This window comes from Lithobates pipiens, unplaced genomic scaffold, assembly GCF_037356315.1.
Source record: "Lithobates pipiens isolate NorthernLeopardFrog02 unplaced genomic scaffold, aLitPip1_a1.2 Scaffold_23, whole genome shotgun sequence".
Taxonomy (NCBI): domain Eukaryota; kingdom Metazoa; phylum Chordata; class Amphibia; order Anura; family Ranidae; genus Lithobates; species Lithobates pipiens.
The window spans coordinates 133,136,266-133,163,689 of NW_027507785.1; the positions used below are offsets into that span (position 1 = coordinate 133,136,266).

At 42.7% G+C, this 27,424-nt stretch overlaps 1 protein-coding gene across 3 annotated transcripts in view; it reads right to left on the bottom strand.

The window, feature by feature from the left end:
* The window catches only part of ANKRD54 (ankyrin repeat domain 54), a 131,621-nt gene that overhangs the window by 39,745 nt on the left and 64,452 nt on the right, over positions 1-27,424 (bottom strand). For all 3 annotated transcript variants that reach the window (XM_077452395.1, XM_077452394.1, XM_077452393.1), the window contains exon 3: positions 24,269-24,367. In XM_077452395.1, coding sequence (XP_077308521.1) covers positions 24,269-24,367 — 99 coding nt within the window. The remainder of the gene's footprint in view (positions 1-24,268; positions 24,368-27,424) is intronic.

Here is a 27,424-nt window from a genome sequence, read left to right on the forward strand (position 1 = left end):
ACATTACTAAAGAAAAAGAATGTTGAAACTTGTTTAAAGTTTGCTGCACAACATTTAGAAAAGCCTGTGAAATACTGGGAGAATACAGTCTGGTCAGATGAGACCAAAATTGAACTCCTTGGATGCCATAATACACACCATGTTTGGATGTCAAATGGCATTGCATTTCATCCCAAAAACACCATACCAACAGTGAAGTTTGGAGGTGGGAACAATATGGTGTGGGGCGGTTTTTCAGCATACGGTACTGGCAAACTTTATATCATTGAAGGAAAGATAAATGGAAAAATCACAAAAGACATTCTTGATAAAAATCTGCTGCCATCTCTTGGATGATGAAGATGAAACGAGGGTGGACATTTCAGCAAGACAATGATCCCAAACATAAAGCCAGGAAACTCTAAATTGGTTTCAAAAGAAAGAAAATAAAGCTGCTAGAATGGCCCAGCCAGCCAATCACATGACTTGAATCCAACAGAAAATCTACAGAAAGAACTAAAAGATCAGGAGTTCAGAGAAGAGGCTCACGGAGCCTTCAGGATTTGAAGACTGTTTGTGTGGAAGAATGGGTTAAAATCACACCCGAGCAATGCATGCGACTAGTTTCTCCATACAGGAGGCATCTTCAAGTGGTCACTACCAACAAACGATTTTGTACGAAGTATTAAGGCAGTAGGAAACCGCTGTGTTTTTTTTTTTTTTTTGTCTGGAACCTGCAAGGTAAAGCCATAATGTGCTAGCATGCATTGCATGTGAAACTTACCTTAGAACGAAGCCTTCCAGTTGCGAGCTGTCACCGCTGACAAGGGTTCCATCTTCACCTGTCTTCCTTCTAGGTTCCAAGACTACAACTTTGAGTGGCCGGAGCCACGATGACGCTTGCGTGTGGGAGCTACTGTTTATGGCACAGGACTCAACAGCCCGGGTGGCTGTTCCTTCAGAGCGCATGCCCCAGTGACCTAACTGGCAGCATGTGCAGTAAATCTCTCCTAAACTGTGCATGTTTAGGAGACATTTACAGTACCTATTGGTAAACCTTATTATAGGCTTACCTATAGGTACACATTTTACATGGGGGTTTACTACAACTTTAAATAAACTTCAGTTAGCGTGTTTAAAACTTTTTCGCTGTGTCATTCCATTTCATTACACATCCATTAAGTTCAGAAATTACATTTTTTGGTTTCTTTATATGTATAGATTGCATGGGTTGTTACAGACATTGTAAAAATTTCATGTCAATAGCTCCTTTAGAAATATATTTACCTAGAAAAATGGTGACATGTTCAATACTTATTTTACCCACTCAGATTTGCCCCCTTTCTAAATTTGTAATTTTTTGCATATTTGTGACACTTAAATTACTCCGATCAAACACATTTTATTCTCACACAAAGATAACCCGAGTAAATACAAAATGCAGTTTTTAAAATGATGGTTTCATTTTTTAAGGCAAAAAAGCTGCCAAAACCTGCCTGCCTTTATGTGAAAAAGTAATTGCCCCTTAACCTAATAACTGGTTGCGCCACCCTTAATGGCAACAACTGCAATCAAGCGTTTGCAATAACTGGCAATGAGTCTTTCACATTTCTGTGGAGCAATTTTGGCCCACTCTTCTTTGCAGAATTGTTTTAATTCAGCCACACTGGAGGGTTTTCCCAGCATGAACGACCTGTGTAAGGTCATGATACAGCCTCTCAATTGGATTTAAGTCAGGGCTTTGACTAGGCCATTTCAAAACCTAAATTTTGCTTTGTTTGAATCATTTGGAGGTGGATTTGCTGTTGTGTTTCGAATCATTATCCTGTTACATAACCCAAGTGCACTAGACCTTGAGGTCACGAACTGATGGCCACATTTCCCTCAGGATTTTCTGGTACAGCTCACAATTCATGGTTCCCTCAATTATGTTAAGTCGTCCAGGTCCTGAAGCTGCAAAGCAGCCCCAGACCATGACGCTACCACCACCATGTCTGACTGTTGGTATGATGTTCTTGTTATGAAATGCTGTATTAGTTATATGTCTGGAGGAACGGGACACATACCTTCCAAAAAGTAAAATTTTTGTCTCATCAGTCCACAGAATATTTGCCTAAAAGTCTTGGGGATAATCAAGATTTTTTTTTGGTAAATGTGAGATGAGCCTTTGTGTTCTTTTTGGTCAGCAGTGGCTTTGACCTTGGAATTCTCCCATGGATGCCTCTTTCTTATTGTTGAATCATGAACACTGACCTAAGCTGATGCAAGTCAGAGCCCTGCAGTTCTTTAGATGCGTGATTAGTATGACTGGGCGTGATTAGTATGACTGGCACATTTTCCTTCTGAATTTTCCTTAAAATTAACGGGATTAACTGAAATGGGGGGAAAGCGTAGCAAAGACGGAATTCCCATGGATATGCCAGCGCATCTGTGCTCAGCGACCCATCGCGACTGTCCAGGGAAAATAACAGGGGGACCTGGGCTTTTTCCCTTGAGGCAAACAGGTCCACCTCTGGTAGCCCTCATTTCCCGGCAATCATTGTGAAGACCTCTGGGTTTAGAGACCATTCCGCTTCCTGAATAGGGTTTCTGCTTAGGAAGTCCGCTAACCTGTTTAGATCCCCTTTTAGGTGGACTGCTGATAGCGACAACAAATGCCACCGAAGGATCTCCATGGCCAGCACTTGGAGCGACCTGCTTCTTGTACCCCCCTACCTGTTTAAATAAGCCACCGCCGTGGCATTGTCTGTTAGGACCTGAACATGCTGGGACTGAAGATCCTGAACAAACGACTTCAGAGCCAAGGCAATCGCCTTGAGCTCCCTCCAGTTTGAGGACCTTACTGCCTCCTCTTTGGCCCAGGTTCTCTGAGTGAAAAACGTTCCTAGGTGGGCTCCCCACCTCCAGGAACTGGCGTCGGTTGTTAGTCTTTTCTCGACTGGAAAAGCCCAGACTAACCCCTCTGATAGGACATCCTGTCTCTTCCACCATCATAGAGACCTTTTCACCTGGGTTGGCACTCTTACCTCTGCCTCTAGGGATGCCCCTGTGTGATCCCAAGATTTTAAAAGAAAAGCCTGCAGACACCTGAAATGCAGCCTTGCCCACTGGACTGCCGGCATTGTTGAGGTTAGAACCCCCAAAGCGGACATAACCTGTCTTACCGTCAGACATTGACTGGTCTGCAGCAAAGACACTGCACAGTAAATACTGTCCTTATTGTCTAAGGGAAGGAAGATCCTTTGATCCACCAAATTGATTAAGTGTCCTAAAAACCGAATCTCCTGGGATGGGTTTAGGGAAGACTTTTGGAGGTTCAAAATCCACCCCAGAGCCTCCAAATGGTTGCGAGCTTTGCCTAAATTGATCTGCAATTCTTCGCTGGATGGGGCGAAAAATAGCAGATTGTCTAAATAAGGAATAACTGCGATTCCCTGAAGGCACAGCGGAGATAAAGCTTCTGCCATCACTTTGGTAAAAATTCGGGGTGATGATGACAGACCGAAGGGTAAGGCTCTGAACTGGAGATGATGAACCACACCCCCCAACCTCACTGCCAGCCTGAGGAACCTCTAAGACTGGGGCGAGATCGAGACATGCAGGTACGCATTCTTTAAATCCACCGACGCCATAAAACAACCTGGCGTCAGAAGATTCCTGACTGAGAAAATCGAGTCCATCTTGAACCTTCTGTATCTGATGGACTCGTTTAAAGGCTTTAGGTTGAGAATCAACCGAAATTTACCTGTTGGCTTTTTTACTAGGAAGACATGCGAATAAAACCCCTCCTGCTGTTCTTGTAGCGGTACTTTGACTACTACACCCTGCTGCATCAGAGAGAGGACTTCATGGCCAGGGCCCTTAACGAGTCCCGCGGGATGTTTGTAATCAAGAACCTTCTTGGGGGAGTCTTGGCAAACTCAAGTGTGTAACCCTGCGAGAGAGTGGTCAAAATAAACTGATTTGAAGTTATCCTTGACCACTGCGGAAGAAATTCTTGTAGTCTTCCGCCCACCCGCAGAGACGAGTCATTGAGATTTTTCGGCCTGTGTAGGACGGAAGAGAATTCCGCCTCTACCTTTCGGTTTCAGGGCTGACAAATTTTTCCTTCTCCCCTGCAACTTGCTGTCTTGATCCTGAGTTTTTTGGAGGTCGAAAAAGACGTTTTGGTACCAGTTTTTTCTTTTTGACCGGGAAGGCTGTCCTGTAAAGAATATTATCGAGGTCAGGGCCGAAAAGAAGGTCACCCGAAAAGAGTATCCCACACAGCTTGTTCTTTGATGCTGAATCACCGGGACAGGTTTTAAGCCATGAGGCTCTTCTTGCAGCATTAGTTAAAGCTGCTGACCTGGCTGACATCTTAATTGCCTCAGCTGAGGCGTCTGCAATATAAGCAACTGCCACAGTCAGGGTAGGAAAAGAATCTAAGATTTCCTGTTTGGGGGAATCTGCCGCTACATGCGACTTTAGCTGGTTGACCCAGTATTCCAAATTTTTGGCTACACATGTTGTGGCCATTGCTGGCTTTAAATTGCTCATAATTGATTGCCATGATCTCTTGAGCAAAAGATCCATGCGTTTGTCCATCGGATCCTTCAAAACTCCCATGTCTTCGAAAGACAGATCCGTGGACCTTGAGACCTGGGAGAAGGCGGCATTCAGCCTGGGCACCTTGTTCCACCCTGCTGCAGGGTCCTCCTCGAAAGGAAAACGCCTCTTGTGGGCTTTGGAGAAAAAGGGCTTTTTCTCTGGATCTTGCCATTCTTTCCTAATGGCCTTAGAGATGACCGGATGAACTGGGAACGTTTGGTCCTTAGGCTCGTCCAACCCAGCATACATGCGGTCATGGAGTGATAATTCCTTTCTTTCCTCACTTAAGCCAAGCGTAGCATGAATAGCTTTAAGGAGCCCATCTACCTCTTCAAGGGACAGTTTAAATTTAGAGGGGACCACCTCAGTCTCCTCCAACTCCTCTTCTGAATCTTTAACGGAAAGAGCAGGGGACTGCTTTTTCCTATCTGAAGGGTCTTCAGGCAGAGATTCCAACACTGGGATAGAGAACGACCCCTGGGAGGACTCTGAAGTGGAAGGCTGACTAACAGCCGGGTTTACTAGTGAGTCACGAAAATTCTGAATCGTGGAGTATAGCTCCTTCTTTACAGAGGCAACCAGATCCTCACATACAGAGGCTGATTCCTCTTTAACTAAAGAAGTAGTGCAGGCACTGCATAAGGTTTTCTTCCAATTTTCTCCCAAAAGGACAAAAAAGGGAAAAAAAACAGGGGACCCTTAGTGAGACCTAGTCTCTGTTTTGATAAGGATCACCACACAGGTGCACTAAGAAGAAACCAGTCAGCCTCTAGTGCCCAGACAGGCCACCAGGGGGGAAAGAAAAAAAGAGAGAGACCAAAAGCCAGGAAATAGGAGAAAAAGGCAGACTTTAACCGCTGCCTCCTACCTGGACTTTGCTGGTGCCTGTGCCTGTCCCCACTGCTGCAGACGCTGATTCTTCCATAGCAGGTGTGCAGAATTCCACTTGTGGCTTCACACGCCGCCTCCGGACTCCCATAATGCATCTGCACCGGAAGCGGAAATAGGCACCAGCTCCTGTCCTCCCTCCTCCCCCGTGCCAGAAACGAACGTTTTCGCCGACCCAGTGACCTGCTTTGTCGTTTCCGGCACGACCGCAAACTCCTATGAACGTGCGGGCCACTGAATCTTCGGCTCTGAAAGAAAAGTGATTTAGAGTAGTAGAAATGTAAATGTAGTGGAATCTCTACATACTCTACACTTCCTAGTAAAATACATATTAACTCTAGTATTCTACTATACTCACAGGGGCGTTTCTTAATGAATAGCAAAGTCTTTGTGTAATATGTGAATCAGTATCCCTTTTCCTAAAGGGTGTGTAGTGGAGATATGCATGTCTTCATCCAAGGCATTTCGAACGTACTTTCAGGAGTAGAAATTGAAGAATCCTTCATTCGTTCAATAGTTGGTTTATTGTTCAGAAAGATAAGCAAAGACAAGATTGACATCTGGTAACATATGGCATGGTTTTGGCTTCTAAGGTGGTACTTCTGGCTATACATTTTCAAAGTATAGCGTTCCTTCTCTTCCCACCGATCTCTTTTTTTCCTACTCTCATAATCCTACTCCATTCTTATACTGTTTCATGATGTTATGTCAGCATATGCTAATAACACCCATATTTGCATATATACCTAATATGGTTCAGTCTATAGATAAGTAGCATAACTCCACCCATTGTCCTGACATAATAACTCAAAAATAGATATACCTACTCAGCCAAACCACTCCTCCCTATACTCTCTGTTGTTCTGTGACCTTCAGAAACCATAACTTATTACCGTACATATAACTTACATATATTTTCAGAAACTTTTATCACTTAAAATATGAATTCACTCAAAAACTTCTAACAGGCTCCCTGAGCACTAAGAGGAGAAGAGGAGCCCACTTGCTACCGCTGCCGAGGCCTGGGTAGGTCTGGAGGACAGCGGGTCCCTAAAGGAGGAGAAAAGGGAAGGAAGCCTTGTCCCTCAGGAACACCCAAGAGACCTTGACTCCCTCCCAAAAAGATGTTCCCTCCAGGCCGGAGGAAACACAAGAACTGAGGTGTGGTAGGGAGGTGCCTCCCTTTAAAGTTTGGAGGAAGAAGGTGTTTCCTAAGGAGGAGGGAGGAGTCCCTATCTCTCAGGTGCTGTCCTGAAAGACGCCTTGGGAAAGTTTATTCATAAACTGCGCCGCTGCATATGACGTCACTTCTGGTGGCTTAGCGTGCGTTAGGTGTCCCCGCCGACGCTGGGCGCATTGTGTCAGCTGATCTGGTGGGAGAACCCTATTTAAACACACTCGGCGTGATGCTGGGGGAGTCTTGTGCGGCGGCCCTGGCGGGTATATATTGCAGTCCTGGGGGAGGTTTCAATCTCTCCTCTTACACTTGATACTCCTTGGATCACACATGGCAAGTCTTGATATCCATACCCAGATCATCAGGTACACCCCTTTCCACTCCTCTTCTTTTTTTTTCTCTCTCCCCCCCACACTTTTGGGGGGGGTTCTCTCCCTGTTTTCATCATTTAAATTTTGTCTTTTTCCCCCTTGTTTATGTTACTTTGTCAGTCATGGAATCTCTGGACAGGATTGGTCTGTTGTGGTTCTTGGACGCTGCACTTCATTACTTCATCACTTTTGGTTTTTTTATGGTTGTCTTTATCACACTTTCTTGCTCTTTTTTTTCTTGTTTCATTTTTGGTTAGTCCTGAAATCCTGGACAGTATTGGTCTGCTGTGATTCCAGGATGTCTTACCATTGCTTTTTTTTTTTTCTAGGGCTTTCTGCTCCTTGTTAGCTACACCACATTGTCTCTATTGATCACATGGTTATATTTCACATATATTGGAGCTGTCGCAGACATCTTCCTGCAGTTCACCCTGTTACATATTTCCTTGCTCCCCTGGAGTGTGGTGTCCTCCGCCTTGGCTGCCTGCAGATCGACGCCCTCCCAGCTCCCGGTAGGGATTTGTCCCGGCCTTCATTTACCAGCTGGCTTTAGCATCACATGACCATTTTTTAGAGCTGTTAAGCAAGTCATTTGGGATGTTTGGCTATTTTCCTTCCCCTACATCCTTATTTAATTCATCAGAGTAATTTTGGATATATGTATTTTTTTATAGACATGAATTCTGCATTTGCTTCTGAAGAAGTGGAATGTATCCACGAAACGCATCAAGCTTATTAATGCAGTTTTTACTCAATCATGTTTGTATATTACAATGCTCTTTGGATTTTAAGCCTGTGCAATAATATATTTTTTCTATATGTATTATATGCTTATCAGCTGGTCGTATCTGCTATGTACCTTATCCAATGCATTTTTATGAATAAACTTTTTTTGATCATGTAATATATTTATTTTTTGCAAATGCACATCTCATTCAAAGTCCCAAAATGTCCCCTTTTCCTCAATCTTTGTGTAATATTAAAACTTGATTAATGATCTGAATCATTTAAGTGTGAGAAATATGCAAAAAAATAAAAATAAAAAATTCAGGAAGGGGGCAAATTATTTTTCACAGCAGTGTGTGTGTACATACACACTCGTATGGATTGAAGATGTTCATTCATCATATGGTTTATGAATTTAAATCATAACAACATGAAAGAGGGTAAACAAAATAAATTTTTTTAAATAAAAAGATTATTAATAATAATATCATCACAAATAAGCACATATAGAAATGTACTCTTAAAATCTTAACATATACACGGACCCCAAGTTTAGGAGAGAATTTTAAGGGAAAAAATTTTAGGAGGGAAATTTAAGGAAAAAACAAAAAACAAAACTTACATTTATCAATTATAAATGATAGTGTCGCGCAGTATGAGCCAAGATAGAAATAGAAAGAGAGAAAAAGGGGAAAAGAAAGGAAGGGACAGGGTGGGGGGGGGGGAAGCGAACAGGGGGATAGGTAATGGAGCTATAGATGAAAGGTAATGGAAGAGAATTAAATAAATGGATATGGACTTAATATAAAAAAGTACCTTTTAACTTATATGTTACGTGATGAGCTAGGTAAATAAATAGTAATAGCAATCATAGGCCAATATCTGGACAACAGAAATCTATATACGTTCACTCTAGTAATAGTAAACACAACTGTGCAAAAAATGCAATATAGCATGCCAAGTGAATAAATAAATAAATAGTAATAGCAATCATAGGCTAATATCTGGACAACAAAAATCTATATACGTTCACTCTGGTAATAGTAAACACAACTGTGCAAAAAATGCAATATAGCATGCCAAGTGAATGTGCAAAATATAAAACAAATCTGAATAAATCAAGTAAATTGACTAAAGAAAAGTAGTGGCAGAAAAAAAAAAAATATATATATATATATATATATATATAAAGCATGGACTTCTAGTTCATAAAGTGCATTACATTGTGCAAATACTGCTAGCAGCAAAAAAACAGTGCATAGCTTTGTGTAAACATTGCAAGTGGCAAAAAAAAAAAAAAGGGGGAGTAAAGTGCTAATAATGCAAATTAATAAGTCCTGGAATATTGAAAAATAGACGTGCAAAATTCTGCAAAATAAAAGTTCTTTGTTTCAAACTCAAGTGTTGGTGTTATCATGCAAACACATAAGTGCAGTGGTTGTTTCTTTCTTTCATCCAATAGGTGAGAGGATGTGCCCTTACCTCACGGCTGTGAGGTTACAGCCTTATTATAGTATAGGTGTGTATATCCTATCGCTCCAGTTCTGAGATCTTAGGATGGGTATACCTCACAAGATATAGAGATGATAATCCATAGTGTAGTATTTCAGCAAAACCAATTTTTATTAAGATATAACATCAGGGTACTCACATTATGGAGCACACATAAACAGCGGTATATGAATGAAAACGAGCGGTGCACTCCAGCGTTCTTTCCGGTGTCCCTCTCTTTCTCCTTCCTTACGCGTATTCGTCACCGTCACGTGACTTCATCAGGGAATGAATTGAGAGAAGGAAGTCGCCTTTATATACTAAAATTTAGTCATTACGGCGGCCATTTTGTTGGAGTCCGGAAGTCTCATTGCGGCCATTTTTTGTGTGTTATGTCGCCGGAAGTACGCCGGTAGACATTATTTTGGAGGTTTTTGTAGCATAAAGGTTTACTGCGCACTGGTTAGAGGAGTAATGACACCGGAAGTCTACTCGAGCACCTAGATCTATTTAAAATGAATGCTGGGATAACTTAAAATTACAGATCTAAGCCAAATATTAAATAATCACATAGCTATATATTTCATTCCAATATTTTGCCATAGATCACTAATAATAATATTAATAAAAGAGTGTATATTAAAAAAGGAAATATAGAATAAAATATATCAAAAAAGATAATATATATAAAACAAGAAAATATAAAATGGGGAAAAATATATATATATGTATATATATATATATATATATATATATATATGTGTGTGTAAAATATATAAATGAACCCCTAGATGTTACAACAAAATTATTAAAAAAATGTGTTAAAAACAAAAAAAAAAGGGGGGGTAATGGAGGTGAAAAACTGTTTAAAGAGACAGCCGCAGGTGTGATAGGAGGAGTCTAAAAAATAGTAGATTTATAAATAACTCATATAGATGTTAAAAATCACTAATAAAACAATTCAAATCAAAATCTGTGTTTAAACCTTGGGATGCAAAAGTGTCCAAAATAAAAATCCATTTGGATTCCAATTGGCTCAGTGTTCTTACTTTATGGCCACCACGCCAATGTTTGACATAAGGTTCTACACCCCAAAATTTTAACTGGGAAGGGTCTTTGTTGTGGACAGAGGCAAAGTGTCTCGACACACTGTGCTTGTCAAATTCTTTTATAATATTCTGTACGTGTTCTTTCAGACGTATTCTCAGGGGTCTTTTTGTACGGCCTACGTATTGGAGGCCACAATTACATTCCAATACGTAGACTGCTCCCTCAGTATTACAACTTATAAAGTCCTTTATCTCATATGTATTCCCGGTAGTTGTAGATGTGAAGTCCTTCCAGGAAAACTTACCAATTTCCTGGAAGGCCTGAATGTCAACAACAGAAATATTCAGCTAACCTGGGAGGTTAGTGATAAATATATAAATTTTTGGGATTTAGAAATTATGCAGAACAACAACACAATCTCTTCTAAAACACACTTCAAAGAGGTAGATAGTAACAGCTACCTCCCAATAGGAAGTTGCCACCATAACAACTGGCTGTTCAATATAGCAAAAGGACAAATAATGCGGATAAGGAGAAATTGTACTGATAATAAAGTATTTAAAGCACAAGCAGAGACTCTAAGACACAAATTCTTGGAGAAAGGCTATGATAATGAATTTATTAATAAAAAAATTATGGAAGTCGCAGACATTGATCGAAAAATACTACTAGAAGATAAACCAAAACAAATACCTACAGATGACCTAGTACCGATCATCCTCGACTACAATACCCAATTTAAGGATGTAGAAAGAATAATTAGACGAAATTGGAACATTTTATTAGCAGACATACAACTACAGCAAATACTTCCTTCAAAACCCAAATTTGTATATAGACGGGCCCCAACTATCCGGGATAAGATAGTAAAAAACATCCCAGACCCCCCCAAAAATAATTTTTCATTCTTCTCTGGAAAGGGTTTTTTCCCTGTAAACGATGCTATGCTTGCTTAAAAACTGGATGCCAGAATAAGAAAAGGAAGGACTTCACATCTACAACTACCGGGAATACATATGAGATAAAGGACTTTATAAGTTGTAATACTGAGGGAGCAGTCTACGTATTGGAATGTAATTGTGGCCTCCAATACATAGGCCGTACAAAAAGACCCCTGAAAATACGTCTGAAAGAACACGTGCAGAATATTATGAAAGGATTTGACAAGCACATTGTGTCGAGACACTTTGCCTCTGTCCACAACAAAGACCCTTCCCAGTTAAAATTTTGGGGTGTAGAACCTTATGTCAAACATTGGCGTGGTGGCCATAAAGTAAGAACACTGAGCCAATCGGAATCCAAATGGATTTTTATTTTGGACACTTTCGCACCCCAAGGTTTAAACATAGATTTTGGTTTGAATTGTTTTATTAGTGATTTTTAACATCTATATGAGTTATTTATAAATCTGCTATTTTTTAGACTCCTCCTATCACACCTGCGGCTGTCTCTTTAAACAGTTTTTCACCTCCATTACCCCCCCCCCCCTTTTTTTTTTTTTTAACACATTTTTTTAATAATTTAGTTGTAACATCTAGGGGTTCATTTATATATTTTACATATATATATATATATATATATATATATATATTTTTTTTTTTTTTTTCCCCATTTTATATTTTCTTGTTTTATATATATTATCTTTTTTGTTATATTTTATTCTATATTTCCTTTTTTAATATACACTCTTTTATTAATATTATTATTAGTGATCTATGGCAAAATATTGGAATGAAATATATAGCTATGTGATTATTTAATATTTGGTTTACATCTGTAATTTTAACTTATCCCAGCATTCATTTTAAATAGATCTAGGTGCTCGAGTAGACTTCCGGTGTCATTACTCCTCTAACCAGTGCGCAGTAAACCTTTATGCTACAAAAACCTCCAAAATGATGTCTACCGGCTTACTTCCGGCGACATAACACACAAAAAATGGCCGCAATGAGACTTCTGGTCTCCGGACTCCAACAAAATGGCCGCCGTAATGACTAAATTTTAGTATATAAAGGCAAATTCCTTCTCTCTATTCATTCCCTGATGAAGTCACGTGACGGTGACGAATACGCGTAAGGAAGGAGAAAGAGAGAGGGACACCGGAAAGAACGCTGGAGTGCAGCGCTCGTTTTCATTCATATACCGCTGTTTATGTGTGCTCCATAATGTGAGTACCCTGATGTTATATCTTAATAAAAATTGGTTTCGCTGAAATACTACACTATGGGATTATCATCTCTATATCTTGTGAGGTATACCCATCCTAAGATCTCAGAACTGGAGCGATAGGATATACACACCTATACTATAATAAGGCTGTAACCTCACAGCCGTGAGGTAAGGGCACATCCTCTCACCTATTGGATGAAAGAAAGAAACAACCACTGCACTTATGTGTTTGCATGATAACACCAACACTTGAGTTTGAAACAAAGAACTTTTATTTTGCAGAATTTTGCACGTCTATTTTTCAATATTCCAGGACTTATTAATTTGCATTATTAGCACTTAACTCCCCCCCTTTTTTTTTTTTTGCCACTTGCAATGTTTACACAAAGCTATGCACTGTTTTTTTGCTGCTAGCAGTATTTGCACAATGTAATGCACTTTATGAACTAGAAGTCCATGCTTTATATATATATTTTTTTTTCTGCCACTACTTCTCTTTAGTCAATTTACTTGATTTATTCAGATTTGTTTTATATTTTGCACATTCACTTGGCATGCTATATTGCATTTTTTGCACAGTTGTGTTTACTATTACCAGAGTGAACGTATATAGATTTTTGTTGTCCAGATATTAGCCTATGATTGCTATTACTATTTATTTATTTATTCACTTGGCATGCTATATTGCATTTTTTGCACAGTTGTGTTTACTATTACTAGAGTGAACGTATATAGATTTCTGTTGTCCAGATATTGGCCTATGATTGCTATTACTATTTATTTACCTAGCTCATCACGTAACATATAAGTTAAAAGGTACTTTTTTATATTAAGTCCATATCCATTTATTTAGTTCTCTTCCATTACCTTTCATCTATAGCTCCATTACCTATCCCCCTGTTTGCTTCCCCCCCCCCCCACCCTGTCCCTTCCTTTCTTTTCCCCTTTTTCTCTCTTTCTATTTCTATCTTGGCTCATACTGCGCGACACTATCATTTATAATTGACAAAACTTATGGAGTAGGTAAAGCTCTTTTCTAGCGTACGCAGCAGTTTTCCGTTTCTTTGTTTGGTTGGTTGGCGCAGAGGTATTCTATACATCAAAACTTACATTTAAATGCCCATCAATGCAGCCTTATCAGTGTCATTTGCAGCCTTGTCATGCAGCCTGTCCATCATTGCAGCCTTGTCATGCAGCATGTCCATCATTGCAGCCTTGTCCATCATTGTCCCCTTGTCAGCGTTCATTTCAGATTTTAAAAATGGCGCCGCAGAGATTTCCTGTGCATCTCGGCAGTGCCCGGTAGTTCTCGGCCGCCTTCGGACCTTCTCGCGGTTTTCGCTCGCCTTTGGCCGTTGTTGTCGGCTTTCGGCTGCTCTCGGCCTTTCTCGCGGTTTTTGGTCGCCGAGAAGGGCCGAAGGCGGCCGAAAGCCGCCGCAAAGGGCCGAAAGCCATTGAGAACGGCCAAAGGCCGTCACGAATGGGCGAAGGCGGCTGAAAGCCGCCCAGAGCTCAAAAATCGCGCAAAATCTTGGGACAGGCGATCTGTTTATCAAAGTTCCCCGGACAAGGGTGCAGGGGCTGTATGTGAGGGCGCATGGCACAGGAACACACAGCTATTGAAATGAAAGCTGTGGTGTTTCCGGCGCTCTAATCAACCAGGTGGAGGCGGCTCTCCTGTGCTATAGGACACCCCCATGATCGGTGGCACCAGGGGTGGGGGCAGAACCCCGCCCTACCCCATTTCGGCTCTATTATCGGCTGTTTTTCTCTTTCGGTAAATTGCCGAAAAGGCCATTTTTGGCCGATATGTTTCGGCGGCCGAAATTTCGGTGCATTCCTACTCTCCAAGTTACCGGGAGGAAGGCTTTTCCCTTTCGTAGGTTCTGATCCTGTAACCACCACTTTAGGCTTCAGCGTGCCCGAGGCGATAAGAACATTGGATAATTCAGGGCCTGTCCTCTTCTGTTCCAAGCCAACAAGATGTCCTGTTGTAAAGGCCTGGAATGGAACTGGGCATAGGGCACTGCCTCGAAGGACACCATCCTCCCTAGAAGACTCATACAGAGCTTAATGGAGGGTTGTCTGGTGCCCCATATCTGATGCACATGATCCTTCAGGGCACAGATCCTTGCGGGTGACAAAAAAAAAAAAAAAAAAAAAAACCTGCTTCGACCGTATCCAAGATCAGACCTAAATAATACTTTAGACTGAGCTGGTTTCAAGGCTGATTTTTCAGTATTTATGATCCTGCTTTTCAAGTAGTGCACTGTGCATGTTATGCTCTGTTCTAGAGCCTGTAATGAGTGATCTCTGAGCAGGAGGTCTTCCAGATACCCGAGCACCAAGATCCCTTGGGCCCTTAAGCGACCCAGTACTGGTGCTAGGACCTTTGTGAACACCGGGGAGCTGTAGCAAGCCCAAAAAGGTAGAGCCACAAACTGAAAATAACGTTCCTCTACTGCAAATCGTAGGATCCTCTGATGAGGCTGAAAGATAGGTATGTGTAAATACGCATCTTTTATATCGATGGAGGCTAGAAAGTCTCCCATCTGGAGTGAGCTCACTACTGTGCAGACAGACTCCATCCGAAAGGACTGGACTAGTAGATAATAGTTCAGGGATGTTAGGTCCAAAATGAGCATTGTGTCCCCATTTTGAACCATAAAAAGGTTTGCGTAAAACCCTGTGCCCCTTTTCAGATACAGGAACCTCCACAATCACTCCTTGATGCAGTAAAGGATGTAGTGCCTGAATCAATAAATCTCTTTTTGGAGGATCCAAGGGAATTCTGGATCTTTGAAAACTCTGGGGGGAATCCCCCGCAACTCCAGCTTGTAATCGCAGGATATAGTTGAGGTGACCCACTCATCCAGAATTATTGTTCTGCAAAGTGCAGCAGCCTTCCCCCTACCCGATAGAGTGGGGGCATCCCCTCAAAAGGAGAGCTTAGTGCTGGATTTATAAGAGTTTTGGACCCAGGGCTTTTTCTGGCACTGGCCTTGCGGCTTACCTCTGGCTCTAGCGCCCTGTTGGCGGCAGAACTGCCTTGGCATTGAGATACTTGAGCAAGCAGTCCCTGGAGGTTCAAGGGACGCCTGGTGCTTTTCTTCCCATGAAGTAGAGAACTCTTCCCTCCGGAAATCTTTTGGATATATTTGTCCAAATAATCACCAAATAAAAAGTTCCCCATGAAAAAGGAAACCACCAATAACGTCTATACAAGGAAGCTTGGCTGACCAGTTCTTAAGCCACAAAAGTCTACGCATATGTACAAACAGAGCAAAACAAGAAACCCGCTGTATTAATCCTTTAAGACAAACAGTAAAGCACAGTGCTCGAGGAATATCTGTCTTATTTTCAGCCAGATAATCCTCAAGTTAGGCAGAATTAACTATTTTGGTCATGAGTCAGGATCAAAAGCCTCCATGACTGAGAGGCAGACATCAACTGGATATCTTCTTGTCTAGGTTGCTCGGAAGCAGTCTCATCTGCCAGGCCCTCCACAGAAACTTGAGCTTTTAGCTCTTTCCCTTCCTCAAACCATTCCTGCTCCAAACTAGGAGGCTTCGGGGAGGAGGTTCTGTCACGCTTCTTGCCACCCTGCGGGTTGCAGGCAATCATGCCAGCAGTCCTGTGCTCTAACCCGGCTAGGGTCAAGGACAGTTCATCCTTGGTGATAAAGTGTAAAGCAGCAGCATTGACTGTAGGCTCAATACCAGATAGGCACAGCGGCTCAGATTGCCCGGAACCTCTGGCCTTTCAGGGGATACAACACTAGGCATACGACTAGGTTCATCAGGAACTACTGATGACATAGGTGTGCCTTTCCCTGTAGTGTAAGTCCCGCTCCTCTTTTTGAAGACATTTAATAGCCACAAAAAAAAGTATCTGGGTGTAGTATTAACACACTTCAAAAGGGAGACCCTTTAATAGGGCTCACCAAGCCCCTATGCAACAATCCTGCTAAGCACCTTTAGCCTGCCGAGCAACACCTGGTGACTCACGTGACCCGGGTAAGGATAAATGAACTGCTGCAAATGCCTGGTTCAGAGCCTGCTGTGTCCCACAGCTGCCTTCTGAAAGCACCGCCTGCTTGGCATACACAGCCTAAATAAGATGGCTGTGCACCGGAACGTTCTGTGGAAGGCAAAATGGCTCACCATCGTGCGCCATCATACAGGTAAAAAACAGCCAGACACAAGAAAAAAAAAAAAAGGGTTCACTTTGCAAACACCCACAGCTAACCAAAAACCCCCCTGTATGGTCACCGCACACAGATGTCCAGCCTCTAGCTAGCTTGACTGATTGTTACAATCACTGGGACATCCCACAATAAGTAAAGGGGTTTCACTTACCCGTTCAGGAGCAGGGCAGCTTAAAAAACTAAGAGCCCAATCTTCACCCATCACAGCGGGTTCCAGTCACTTGAGGACCTTCAAGAACTGGGTAACCTTTTCGTGTTTCGGGCCCACTCCCTTAGACCTGTACAGCACCAAGCAGGAATGACTTAGCGCTCTGGTGTCCAAGATTCCACATGGTAGGGTCCAGCGCCTGGAGGCCGCATTACAGGCAAAACCTCAAAGGATCTTGAGTCTTCTTTGTGAGGCTCGGGTATCATTTATGTAAGCATATAGAGCCTGTACCAAATTGATCAGATCGGTCAATCCCCTGATTCCCTGATTCCTTTAACCACCTGAGACCCGCGCTATAGCCGAATGACGGCTACAGCGCGGATCTCCTTTGCCGGGACTACGTCTATTGACGTAGTCCCATGCACGCGCTCTGTGATCGGCGAGTCTATGAGACTCGCCTGATCACCGATCCGAGCAAGGGGTCGATCCCGGCCCCTTATCACGTGATCAGCTGTCAGCCAATGACAGCTGATCATGTGATATAACGGAGCCGGTAATCGGCTATTATTCCTCCTCGCGCTGACAGCGCGAGGAGAAAAAAAAAGAGCCGATCACCGGCGGCCGTGATCGGGACATCAGTCCCGATCACGGCCAGCCCTGGCAGTGCCCACCTGCCCCCTGCCAGTGCCCACCTGCCCCCTCATCACTGAGCATAATAAAAAAATAAGTGCCCCCCGCCAGTGCCACCCAGCAGTGCCCACAGTGCCACCCAGCAGTGCCCACAGTGCCACCCAGCAGTGCCCACAGTGCCACTCAGCAGTGCCCACAATCTGCCTCAAAGGTGCTGCACCCCAGTGCCACATATCTGTGCCCATCAGTGTCATCTACCAGTGCCCATCAGTGCCCAGCAGTGCCGCCCATCAGTGCCCAGCAGTGCCACCTATCAGTGCCCACCAGTCCCATCTATCAGTGGTACCAATCAGTGCCCCTTAGTGCCACCCATCCGTGCCATCTTATCTGTGCCCATCTTTGCCGCCTTATCTGTGCCCATCAGTGCCGCCTTAACTATGCCTATCAGTGCCCACCAGTGCAGCCTATCAGTGCCCACCAATGCAGCCTATTAGTGCTCACCAATGCAGCCTATCAGTGCCGCCTCATCAGCGCACTTCAATGAAGGAGAAAAATGACCTGTTTGCAAAATTTTATAACAAACTATTAAACATGATTTTTTTTTTTGCATCTTTTTTTGTTTGTTTAGCAAAAAATAAAACTCCCAGCTGTAATTAAATACCACTAAAAGAAAGCTCTATTTGTGGGAAAAAAAAAAGATAAAAATGTCATTTGGGTACAGTGTTGTATGTCCGCGCAATTGTCATTCAAAGTGCATCAGCGCTGAAAGCTGAAAATTGGTCTGGGACTGAGGGGGGTTTAAGTGCCCAGTAAGCAAGTGGTTAAGAACCGTTTGTGGGACTAGAGACCTGGAGCTCAGTGAGCTCAAACAACCATGCCATCCCCCTTGCAGACACTGGTAAAAAACTGAAGCACTTCCTGTCTAAAGACTTTTGGTCTACCAGTGTCCATTCACCTGGAGATGAAGTATAAACCAGGTACTGAATATTAGCCCAAGTCTGTGGCTCATGATGTATGAAAAGGAAAGAGATGTTTTTACAACCAACCAAATTAGATGTCAACTTTCACTTTCTCAGCTGGACTAGTTATCGGCAGTCTGCACTTTCATTCCTATTTCTTATGTATATTTAATTTCTGGTAATCCAAATTCAGAAGTGAATAAAACTGACAAGAAAGTTCTATAAGGCCCTTTTCACACTGGGTGGATTCCACCGAGATCAGCGGGGAAGCTGTCTGCAGAGTGGACAAGGACACAGCCTGCTCTGCTCTATGGATGGCCAGAAGTAAACAGACTCCACTGTCCATTTACACTCAATTTCCTTTCGATTTGCCTAGAAGGGAGACGGACTCTCCCCCAGCCCCCACCCCCCCCCCCTTTTTTTTTTTAAGCAGACCGGAGTGGTAACAGTGGTGTAGTGGATAGCACTTTGGCCTAGCAGTAAAGAGTTCTCTTGTTCGAATCCCAACCACGACACCACCTGCCTGCAGTTTGCATGTACTCCCTGTGCTTGCGTGGGTTTCCTTCGGGCACTCCGGTTTCATCCCACACTCCAAAGACATGCTGGTAGGTTAATTTGATCCTGTCTAAATTGGCCCTAGAATGCGGGACCTTAGATTGCAAGCTCCTTGAGGGTAGGGACTGATGTGAATGTATATTATATATACAAGTGCTGCGTAAAATGACGGCACTATACAAGTACCTGAAATAAATAAATAATAAAAAGTACACGTCTGTTTATACCTGCCAGACAATCCAATCAGGTCCGCTCTGAAAAACTGGCAAGTGGACCTGATCAGACCCTTCATGTGAAAGGGGCCTAACAGAGCAAAAATAAAGAATTAAAATGTAGCAAACGCGTAGGCTTTATGGAGAACCAGTCAAAGTAAAATATTGTCAGAAACTAGAGCTGCACGATTAATTGTCAAGAACCGTTATTGCAATTTTTTTCCCCATTGTGATCTTGACAAAAGTGTTTCCCGATTCTGTCTATGCAAAGAATTCTCTCTGCTCTTCTGAAGCCAAAGCTGTCAAAAGAAAGGAAGAAAAAACTGGACAGTCTGCCAAGAATCACAACATTCTTTAGCAGTGGAACTCAAGTATAAACATTGTAACATAGACTAAACCTTTTTCTGACATTAGTTGGTTTCAAGTTAAAATCTTTTTTTTTGCTAGAAAATGACTTAGAACCCCAAACATTATATATATTTTTTTATTAAAGACCCTAGAGACTAAAATGGTGGTTGTTGCAATATTTTATGTCACACTGTATTTGCACAGTGGTCTTATTTTTTGGAAAAAAATGCATTAATGAATGAAGAAAAAAAAACTCAACTAACCAGTAAAGTTAGCCCATTTTTTTTTTTGTACAATGTTAAAGATTTTACGTTGCAAGAATCATGAGAGAATCGTGATATTTTTATTCTAAGAAAAAAATTGTGATTCTCTTTTTGGCCAGAATCGTGCAGCTCCATCAGAAACCATGAATCAGACTGGGACAGAAGTACAGTTAAATCACACTTGTTTATCAATAATAAAAAAAGGTAAATAGAGTAAAAAGTTAATCAAAATATAGCCAGAGTTCAGGAACCCAAACGGATAGCAAGACAAGCCAAAACATCAGGGAGCCAGTGATGAGTGTATTAGAACAGCAACCAGGATATGGAGCCAGAAGGAATGTTAGCCAAGCAAGTCTTAAACAGGAACACAGGAGAGCGTCTCTAGAGATGTGACCAAGACATAGGCAGAGATCATCTGGACTGGACGGCTTAAGAAGGCAGGACTGACAAGCAGGATATCAACAAGTGAGTTACTGTGGAAAGATAGGAGCTGGCAATTAGCCGACAATTGAGCGGCCAGCTTTGAGAAGGAAGGGCTGAGCCCAGCCGTGACAGTATCCCCTCCTCAATGACCCCTCCCCCCCCTCGGAGGACCACCAGGTTTGAGGGGAAAAGGTCTATGGAAATCTCGGAGGACAGGGGCATGTAAGTCTGAGGATGAGACCCAAGAGCGTTCCTCATGACAGTACCCTTTCCAATGCACCAGGTACTGTATGCACCTACGGGATTCAACAATGGACTGTACTTCATACTCCTCATGGTTTTCAACCTGTACAGGGTGAGGACAAGGAAACGAGGTGGTAAAGCGGTTTCAGACCAAAGGTTTTAATAATTACACATGAAATACGCATATTAGAAGGAAGGCCTAAATGCGTAAGCCACTGGGTTAATTCTGCGAAGAATACGGAAAGGCCCAATAAACCGAGTTGCGAACTTCAGTGAGGGTACACGAAGTCAGAGGTTGCGAGATGACAGATTGACCCTGCCCCCAACCTGGTAGGAAGGCGCAGGCAGGCATATGCGGCCACAATGGAGTCTGTACCTATAATTAGCATGTCACAAAACCTCCTGGACTTGTGCCCAAGTGGAACTAAGACCATGGAGATGCTGTTCTAACGCAGGAATACTCTGCGGAACAAATGAGTCAGGCAACATGCAAGGTTGGAAACCATAGTTTGCCATAAACGGGGACAATCGGGAAGCAGAATTCAAGACACTATTGTGAGAAAACTGCGCTACAATGATCGCTAACAGCTCTCTGTCACCAATCTTGTAACTGCACTCCGCAGGTGACAATTTCTAGGAAACGTAGCCACAAGGATGCATAGCGTGTTCAGGAGGTAGGACATTGGGACAGAGGGGTGCTCAAGCATAAAAAGTAACGTAGGATCAGGATGTGCCAACACAGGAGCAGAAACAAAGGCAGCCTTGAAACTCTCAAAGGCCTTAGTGGACTCCGGAGACCAACTCTGTGGGTTAACGAACTTTCTGGTCATATCAGTTAGGAGCTTGACCAGTGACGAAAAGTTACGAATAAACTTGTGAAAATAGTTGGCAAACTACAGAGGACATAAACCCATGGGTCCGGGCACTGTAGGACTGCTGAAAGTTTCTCTGGGTCCATCGAAAAACCAGCAGTGGAAATGACATGGAATTTAACCTGTTCACGATGGAATTCGCACTTCTCCAATTTACAATAGAGATTGTTCTCTTAGTTTCTGAAACACACGGCAGACATCTGTGTGGTGGCTCTCCAGGGACTTAGAAGATATGAGGATATCATTGAGATAAACCACTACACATAACTGCAACAAATCTCAGAGGACATCATTAAAAAATTCCTGGACAACTGCCGGGGTGATACAAAAGCCAAAAGGCTTAACGAGGTACTCATAATGGCCTGTTCTGGCATTAAAACACAGTTTTCCATTCGTCGCCCTCCTTAATCCTCATGAGATTGTATGCCCCTCTCAAATCAAGTTTCGTGAAAACTGTAGCTCCCTTGAGGCGGTCAAAAAAACTCCGTAATCAATGGACTCAGATAGGCGTTTATCAATCGTGAAATGACTAAGACCCCTATAATCAATACAAGGTCTCAGTTCACCACTCTTCTTCACAAAGAAGAAACCAGTACCAGCAGGAGATGAGGATTTGCGGATTAAACCTTGAGAAAGTGCGTCTGCAACATACTCCTCCATGGCCTTATCCTCCAAGACTAACAAAGGGGGTACGGCACCAGGTTGAAGGTCAATTGCACAATCATATGACCGCTGTGGAGGCAAACTACCGGCTTGACCTTTGTCAAAGACATTGCTAAAATCGTGGTACTCCACCGGCAGAGAGGAGAGTGAAAAGGTACGAAGAAGTACTCAGGACCTTGGCTACCTTCTGGAACCATGTCTTACTGCATTGTGGTGACCAGGAGAGAACCTCAGCATGAAGCCAATCAAAAGAGGCGTTGTGCCTCCTTAACCAAGGATAACCAATAACCAGCAGAAACTTAGGTGAGGAAATAACTTGGAATTGGATTATCTCATGGTGAAGAGCCCCTACGGCCATGGACAATGGAACAGTCTCATGAGTCACATGGGCAGGCTGTAGAGGTCTCCTGTCAAGAGCCTCAATGGCGAGTGAAGTGTCACTCAGTTGCAGTGGAATCGAGTGCTTCGATACAAAGGCAGCATCAATGAACAGGCCTGCAGCCCAAGAGACGATTAGAGCCTGTATCTCGATGGACGACTCAGCCCAAGAAGGGGTAACCAAAACCAGGGGCTTATCCTTCTGGATAACTGAGGACGAAACAACGCCACCTAAGGTTTGTCCATGACAGGACCTCAAGGTTTGGGTGTTCACTGGACTGGTAAGACAAGACTTCAAAAAGTGACCTGCCTGGCCACAATAAAGGCACAATCTCTCCCTACTCCTAAGGGTTCTCTCATCCGCAGAGAGATGCGTGAAGCCCAAGTGCATGGTTTCATCTTCACAGATGGATTCGGTACCAGGAGGTATGGGAGGTGAGGGAGGCAAGGGTGGGACTGCAAAGTTTGAAGACAAATGTACAGGAGGCTTCCGCAAATGCTGCTTAAAAGGTAGTCTCTCTCTTGAGTCTGGAGTCAATGAGGATGGCAAAACATGATCAACTTCTTCAGCTCAGTGGGTATATCTCGGGCTGCTATCTCATCCTTGATGGTATCCGAGAGACCATGAGAAAAAGTAGCCACGAGGGCCTCATTGTTCCAAGCAATCTCTGCTGCCAGAGTACGGAATTCAATGGCATAAATCGACAACAGTTCTTGTACTCTGATGTACATGAGGCACTTGTCAGCAGAAGCGGAGCATGCGAGAATGTCAAATACCCTTTTAAAAGAAGCCACAAACTCAGGGTAACTCAAGAAAACAGGTTTTTGGGTCTCCCATAGAGGGTTTCCGCAGGCCAAGGCTCTCTCAGAAAGCAAAGATATCACGAAACCTACTTTGCTTCTGTCCATGGGAAATGCCTGGGGAAGCACCTCAAAGTATATCTCAACCTGGTCGAGAAACCCTCTGAATTGGATTGGATCACCCCCAAGTCGCTGAGGAAGTGGAGCGGAACCAGACACACCTCTTATAGAAGTAACACTCAAGGTGGGTGCTTGCACAGAGACTGGAGCAGTAGTAGGGACGGCCTGCAACACAGGTTGTACCGGAGCAGTCACACTGTGGACGATTGCAGGTGAGCCATGTGCCACGGCAAATCGATCCATGCAGTGATTCTGCTCATACAATCTGGAAAAAATATTACCAACAAGTGGATTGACTGCATCTTCTGAATTCATGGCCTTCGTCTACTGTCAGAAACCATGAATCAGACTGAGACAGAAGTACAGTTAAATCACACTTGTTTAATAATAATAAAAAAAGGTAAACAGAGTAAACATAGTCAACACAGAGCCAGAATTCAGGAACTGGAACGGATAGTCAGACAAGCCAAAACGTCAGGGAGCCAGAGATGAGCGTAGTAGAACACCAAGCAGGATCTGGAGCCAGAAGGAATGTCAGCCAAGCAAGTCTTCGCAGGAACATAGGGGAGCGTCTCTAGAGATGTGACCAAGACAAAGGTAGAGATCATCTGGACTGGATGGCTAAGTAGGCAGGACTGACAAGCAGGATATCAACAGGCGAGTCACTGTGGAGAGATAGGAGCTAGCAATTATCCAACAGCTGAGCGGCCAGATTTAAGGAAGGAAGGGCTGAGCCCAGCCCTGACAAATACCCATCTCATAAGCCTCTGATTAAAATAGCCAATCACCGACTCATGTTAGCTGCAGGGCGTTGAAGCTTAAACTCCTTTGTCAATAAATTAATTTCCTTGAAACCAGTTTGTAGTCAGATATAAAAAGCAGCTTTTAATACAAGTATTTTGCCATTTTAGACGCTCCTTTTAAAACTGAATGTAACCAAAATATGATACAAGACATTTTGTAATGCCACCAAAGAAATCTTAGCCATTCACAATATTATCTTACCAATTTGATCATTTCCATTGCAGGAAGCAAAGTGCAGTGCTGTACGCCCCTTGTCATCAGCCGCACATGGATCTGCGCCTTCATCTAGCAAATGCCGGACTGAAAAAAATAAAATAAAATTAGTAAAATTAATTCTACAGCTCTACTCAGGTCTTCTCCCCTCCAACAGATGGTGGTCATTTCTGTTGTTTTGAACACTAACATAATGATATAAAGCAGAACAGTGAGCCCAGGATGGCAGGAAGCCCAGTTCTTTACAGTTTAGGCTAAAGCTGGCCATACATGGATTGAAATTTAAACCGGTTTAGCAGGGACTGGCCAAATTTTGATCCATGTATGGACAGGGAACTTGTACAACCACACAGTCAGATTTCTCCTGCTTGATCAATGCTATAGCCAGCAGCGCTGATTAGTGTACTCTGATGACAGGGAATTCTCCGCGCTGTCAGAAAACAATAGCTCATCAGGGAGGATTCCATTCATATCGAGTGTGTGGATGGGGGAATCAAGTCAGCTTTTATTTTGTTCAACCCACCGGTTGAACAAAAAAAAAAAAAAAAAAAAAAAGATCCTGGGCTGCCTAACAGTAAGATTGGTGAAAGCAGCAGGATCTGATTTCCTGCAGGGGGAAGCATTGGAGAAGAGGGGAGTATTGCCACAAAAGTGGTTTTGGATTCAAGTTTTCTGGTATGCCATCAGCACAGCTTGATCAGAAATTCTGTCAAAACATGGCTGATGGGCTCCTTGTACTTGCCTTCATTCTCAGCCTTGCAATACAAGGGTTGTAATAAACTGATATGAAGAGTGCTTACACTGCATTTAAAATAAAATTTTAATGAATGCATAACAGCATTAAATTAGGTTTTCATCTGCCAGGAAATCAGCCTTAAAGTGTTACTAAACCCACAACACTGAAATCAGTCAGTATGCAGTAAAGCATGCTTGGTATACGCACGGTGGAACCTAAGGGGTTAATCCTCCGCATTGTGTAAAAAAAGCTGTTTGATCCTGTCTTCCCTAATCCTCCCCTTCTTCCACTGACCCCAATACATCTCCTGATAAGCCAGAGCATTTGGAGTCACTCTGCACATGCTCAGTTTGGTGTGTATTGCTAGAGAGCTTTATTTTTTTTACTGGGAGGGTGCATGCGATCAGCAAAGGGCCAGCACATCAGCACAGGGCCAATCAGCACTGTCCAGACAGAGGGTCAGGAGTCCTGCAGCCTCATAGGATATTCAGAGTAGAGTGAAATTCCTCCTACAAGCTTTAAGCAGACACTGATAGTAGTCACAAGACTGCTATAGCCAATGAGAAAAGGTATTTAGCAGTATATATTTACTAAAATAATTGCATTCCCATGTTCGGGTTTAGTAACAATTAAAAATATATTTCCACTGTTAGAGCAAAACTGGGATAATGCCTACCTTAGATTTGTTAAAGGTCCCCTATCACATAGCATAACCTTAAAAAAAATAAATAAAAAAAAATTAAAACTGCAGCTTACCTTTTTAGATGCTCTATTCTGGACCCTCCAGCAAGAAAAAAAACCTAGATAGTTATTTTTGTTTATGGGGGGCTGAGCTGCAATTACCATAATTAAACCTGTCTGTACTGTGCAGGCACATCTACATTATCAATTGTAACGAGATTTGAACAGTGTGTCCTAACAAAGGGTTAAAGCGGAGTTCCAGCCACATAAAAAAAAAAAATTTATGTCAGCAGCTACAAGTACTGTAGCTGCTGACTTTTAATAAGGAAATTTACCTGTCCAGGGAGCCTGCGATGTCGGCCCTATGAGGCCGATTCATCCCCGGCTCGGGTGGAGGAGCCACCATTCCAACTAAGGTAAACCGGCAGGGGAGCCTTCAGGCTTCACAGCCGTTTCCTACTGGACATGCATGAATCTCACAGCGCTTTGTGAATGGCCAGCCCATCTTCTGGGACACACTGGTTCCAGAAGGCAGCAGGGGTTAAGTAGGAGGGCTCGCCGCAGAAGAGGACATGATGTTCTATGCTGCAGCCAAGCTAGGACAGAAGTACTTCTAAAAAGGTATGAAAGAAAGTGAAATTATGAGCATAAATATTAATTATATAATATAATATATATATTTGTGCTCATAAGTTTACATACCCCTGGCAGAATTTATGATTTCTTGGCCATTTTACAGAGAATATGAATGATAAAACAGAAACTTTTCTTTCACTCATGGTTAGTGTTTGGATGAAGACTTTTATTATCAATCAACTGTGTTTACTCTTTTTAAAAATCGTAATCACAACAGAAACTACCCAAATAACCCTGATCAAAAGTTTACATACCCCAGTTCTTAATACCGTGTATTTCCCCTTTTAATAAAATGACAGCTTGAAGTCTTTTGTGGTATTTGTGAATGAGGCTCTTTATCTTCTCAGATGGTAAAGCTACCCATACCTCTTGGCAAAAAGCCTCCAGTTCCTGTAAATTCTTAGGCTGTCTTGCATGAACTGCACTTTTGAGATCTCCCCAGAGTGGCCCAATAATATTTAGGTCAGGAGACTGAGATGGCCACTCCAGAACCTTCACTTTATTCCGCTGTAGCAAATGACAGGTCAACTTGTCCTTGTTTTTTGAATCATGGTCATGTTGGAATGTCCAAGTACGTTACCATGCACAGCTTCCTGGCTGATGAATGCAAATGTTCCTCCAGTATTTTTTGATAACATACTGCATTCATCTTGCCATCAATTTTGACCAAATTTTCTGTGCCTTTGTAGCTCACACAGCCTCAAAACATCAGCGATCCACCTCCGTGTTTCACAGTAGGAATGGTATACCTTTCATCATAGGCCTTGTTGACGCCTCTCCAAATGTAGTGTTTATGGTTGTGGCCAAGTTATTTGTGGGTTTTTCTTTGCATCCTGAACAATTTTCCTGGCAGTTGTGGATGAAATTTTAGTTGGTCTACCTGACCGTGGTTTGGTTTCAACAGAACCCCTAATTTTCCACTTACATAGTTTACATAGTAGGCGAGGTTGAAAAAAAAAAACACAAGTCCATCAAGTCCAACCTATATGTGTGATAATGTCAGTATTACATTGTATATGCCTGTATGTGGTGGTCATTCAGGTGCTTATCTAATAGTTTTTTTTTTAAACTAGCGATGCTCCCTGCTAAGA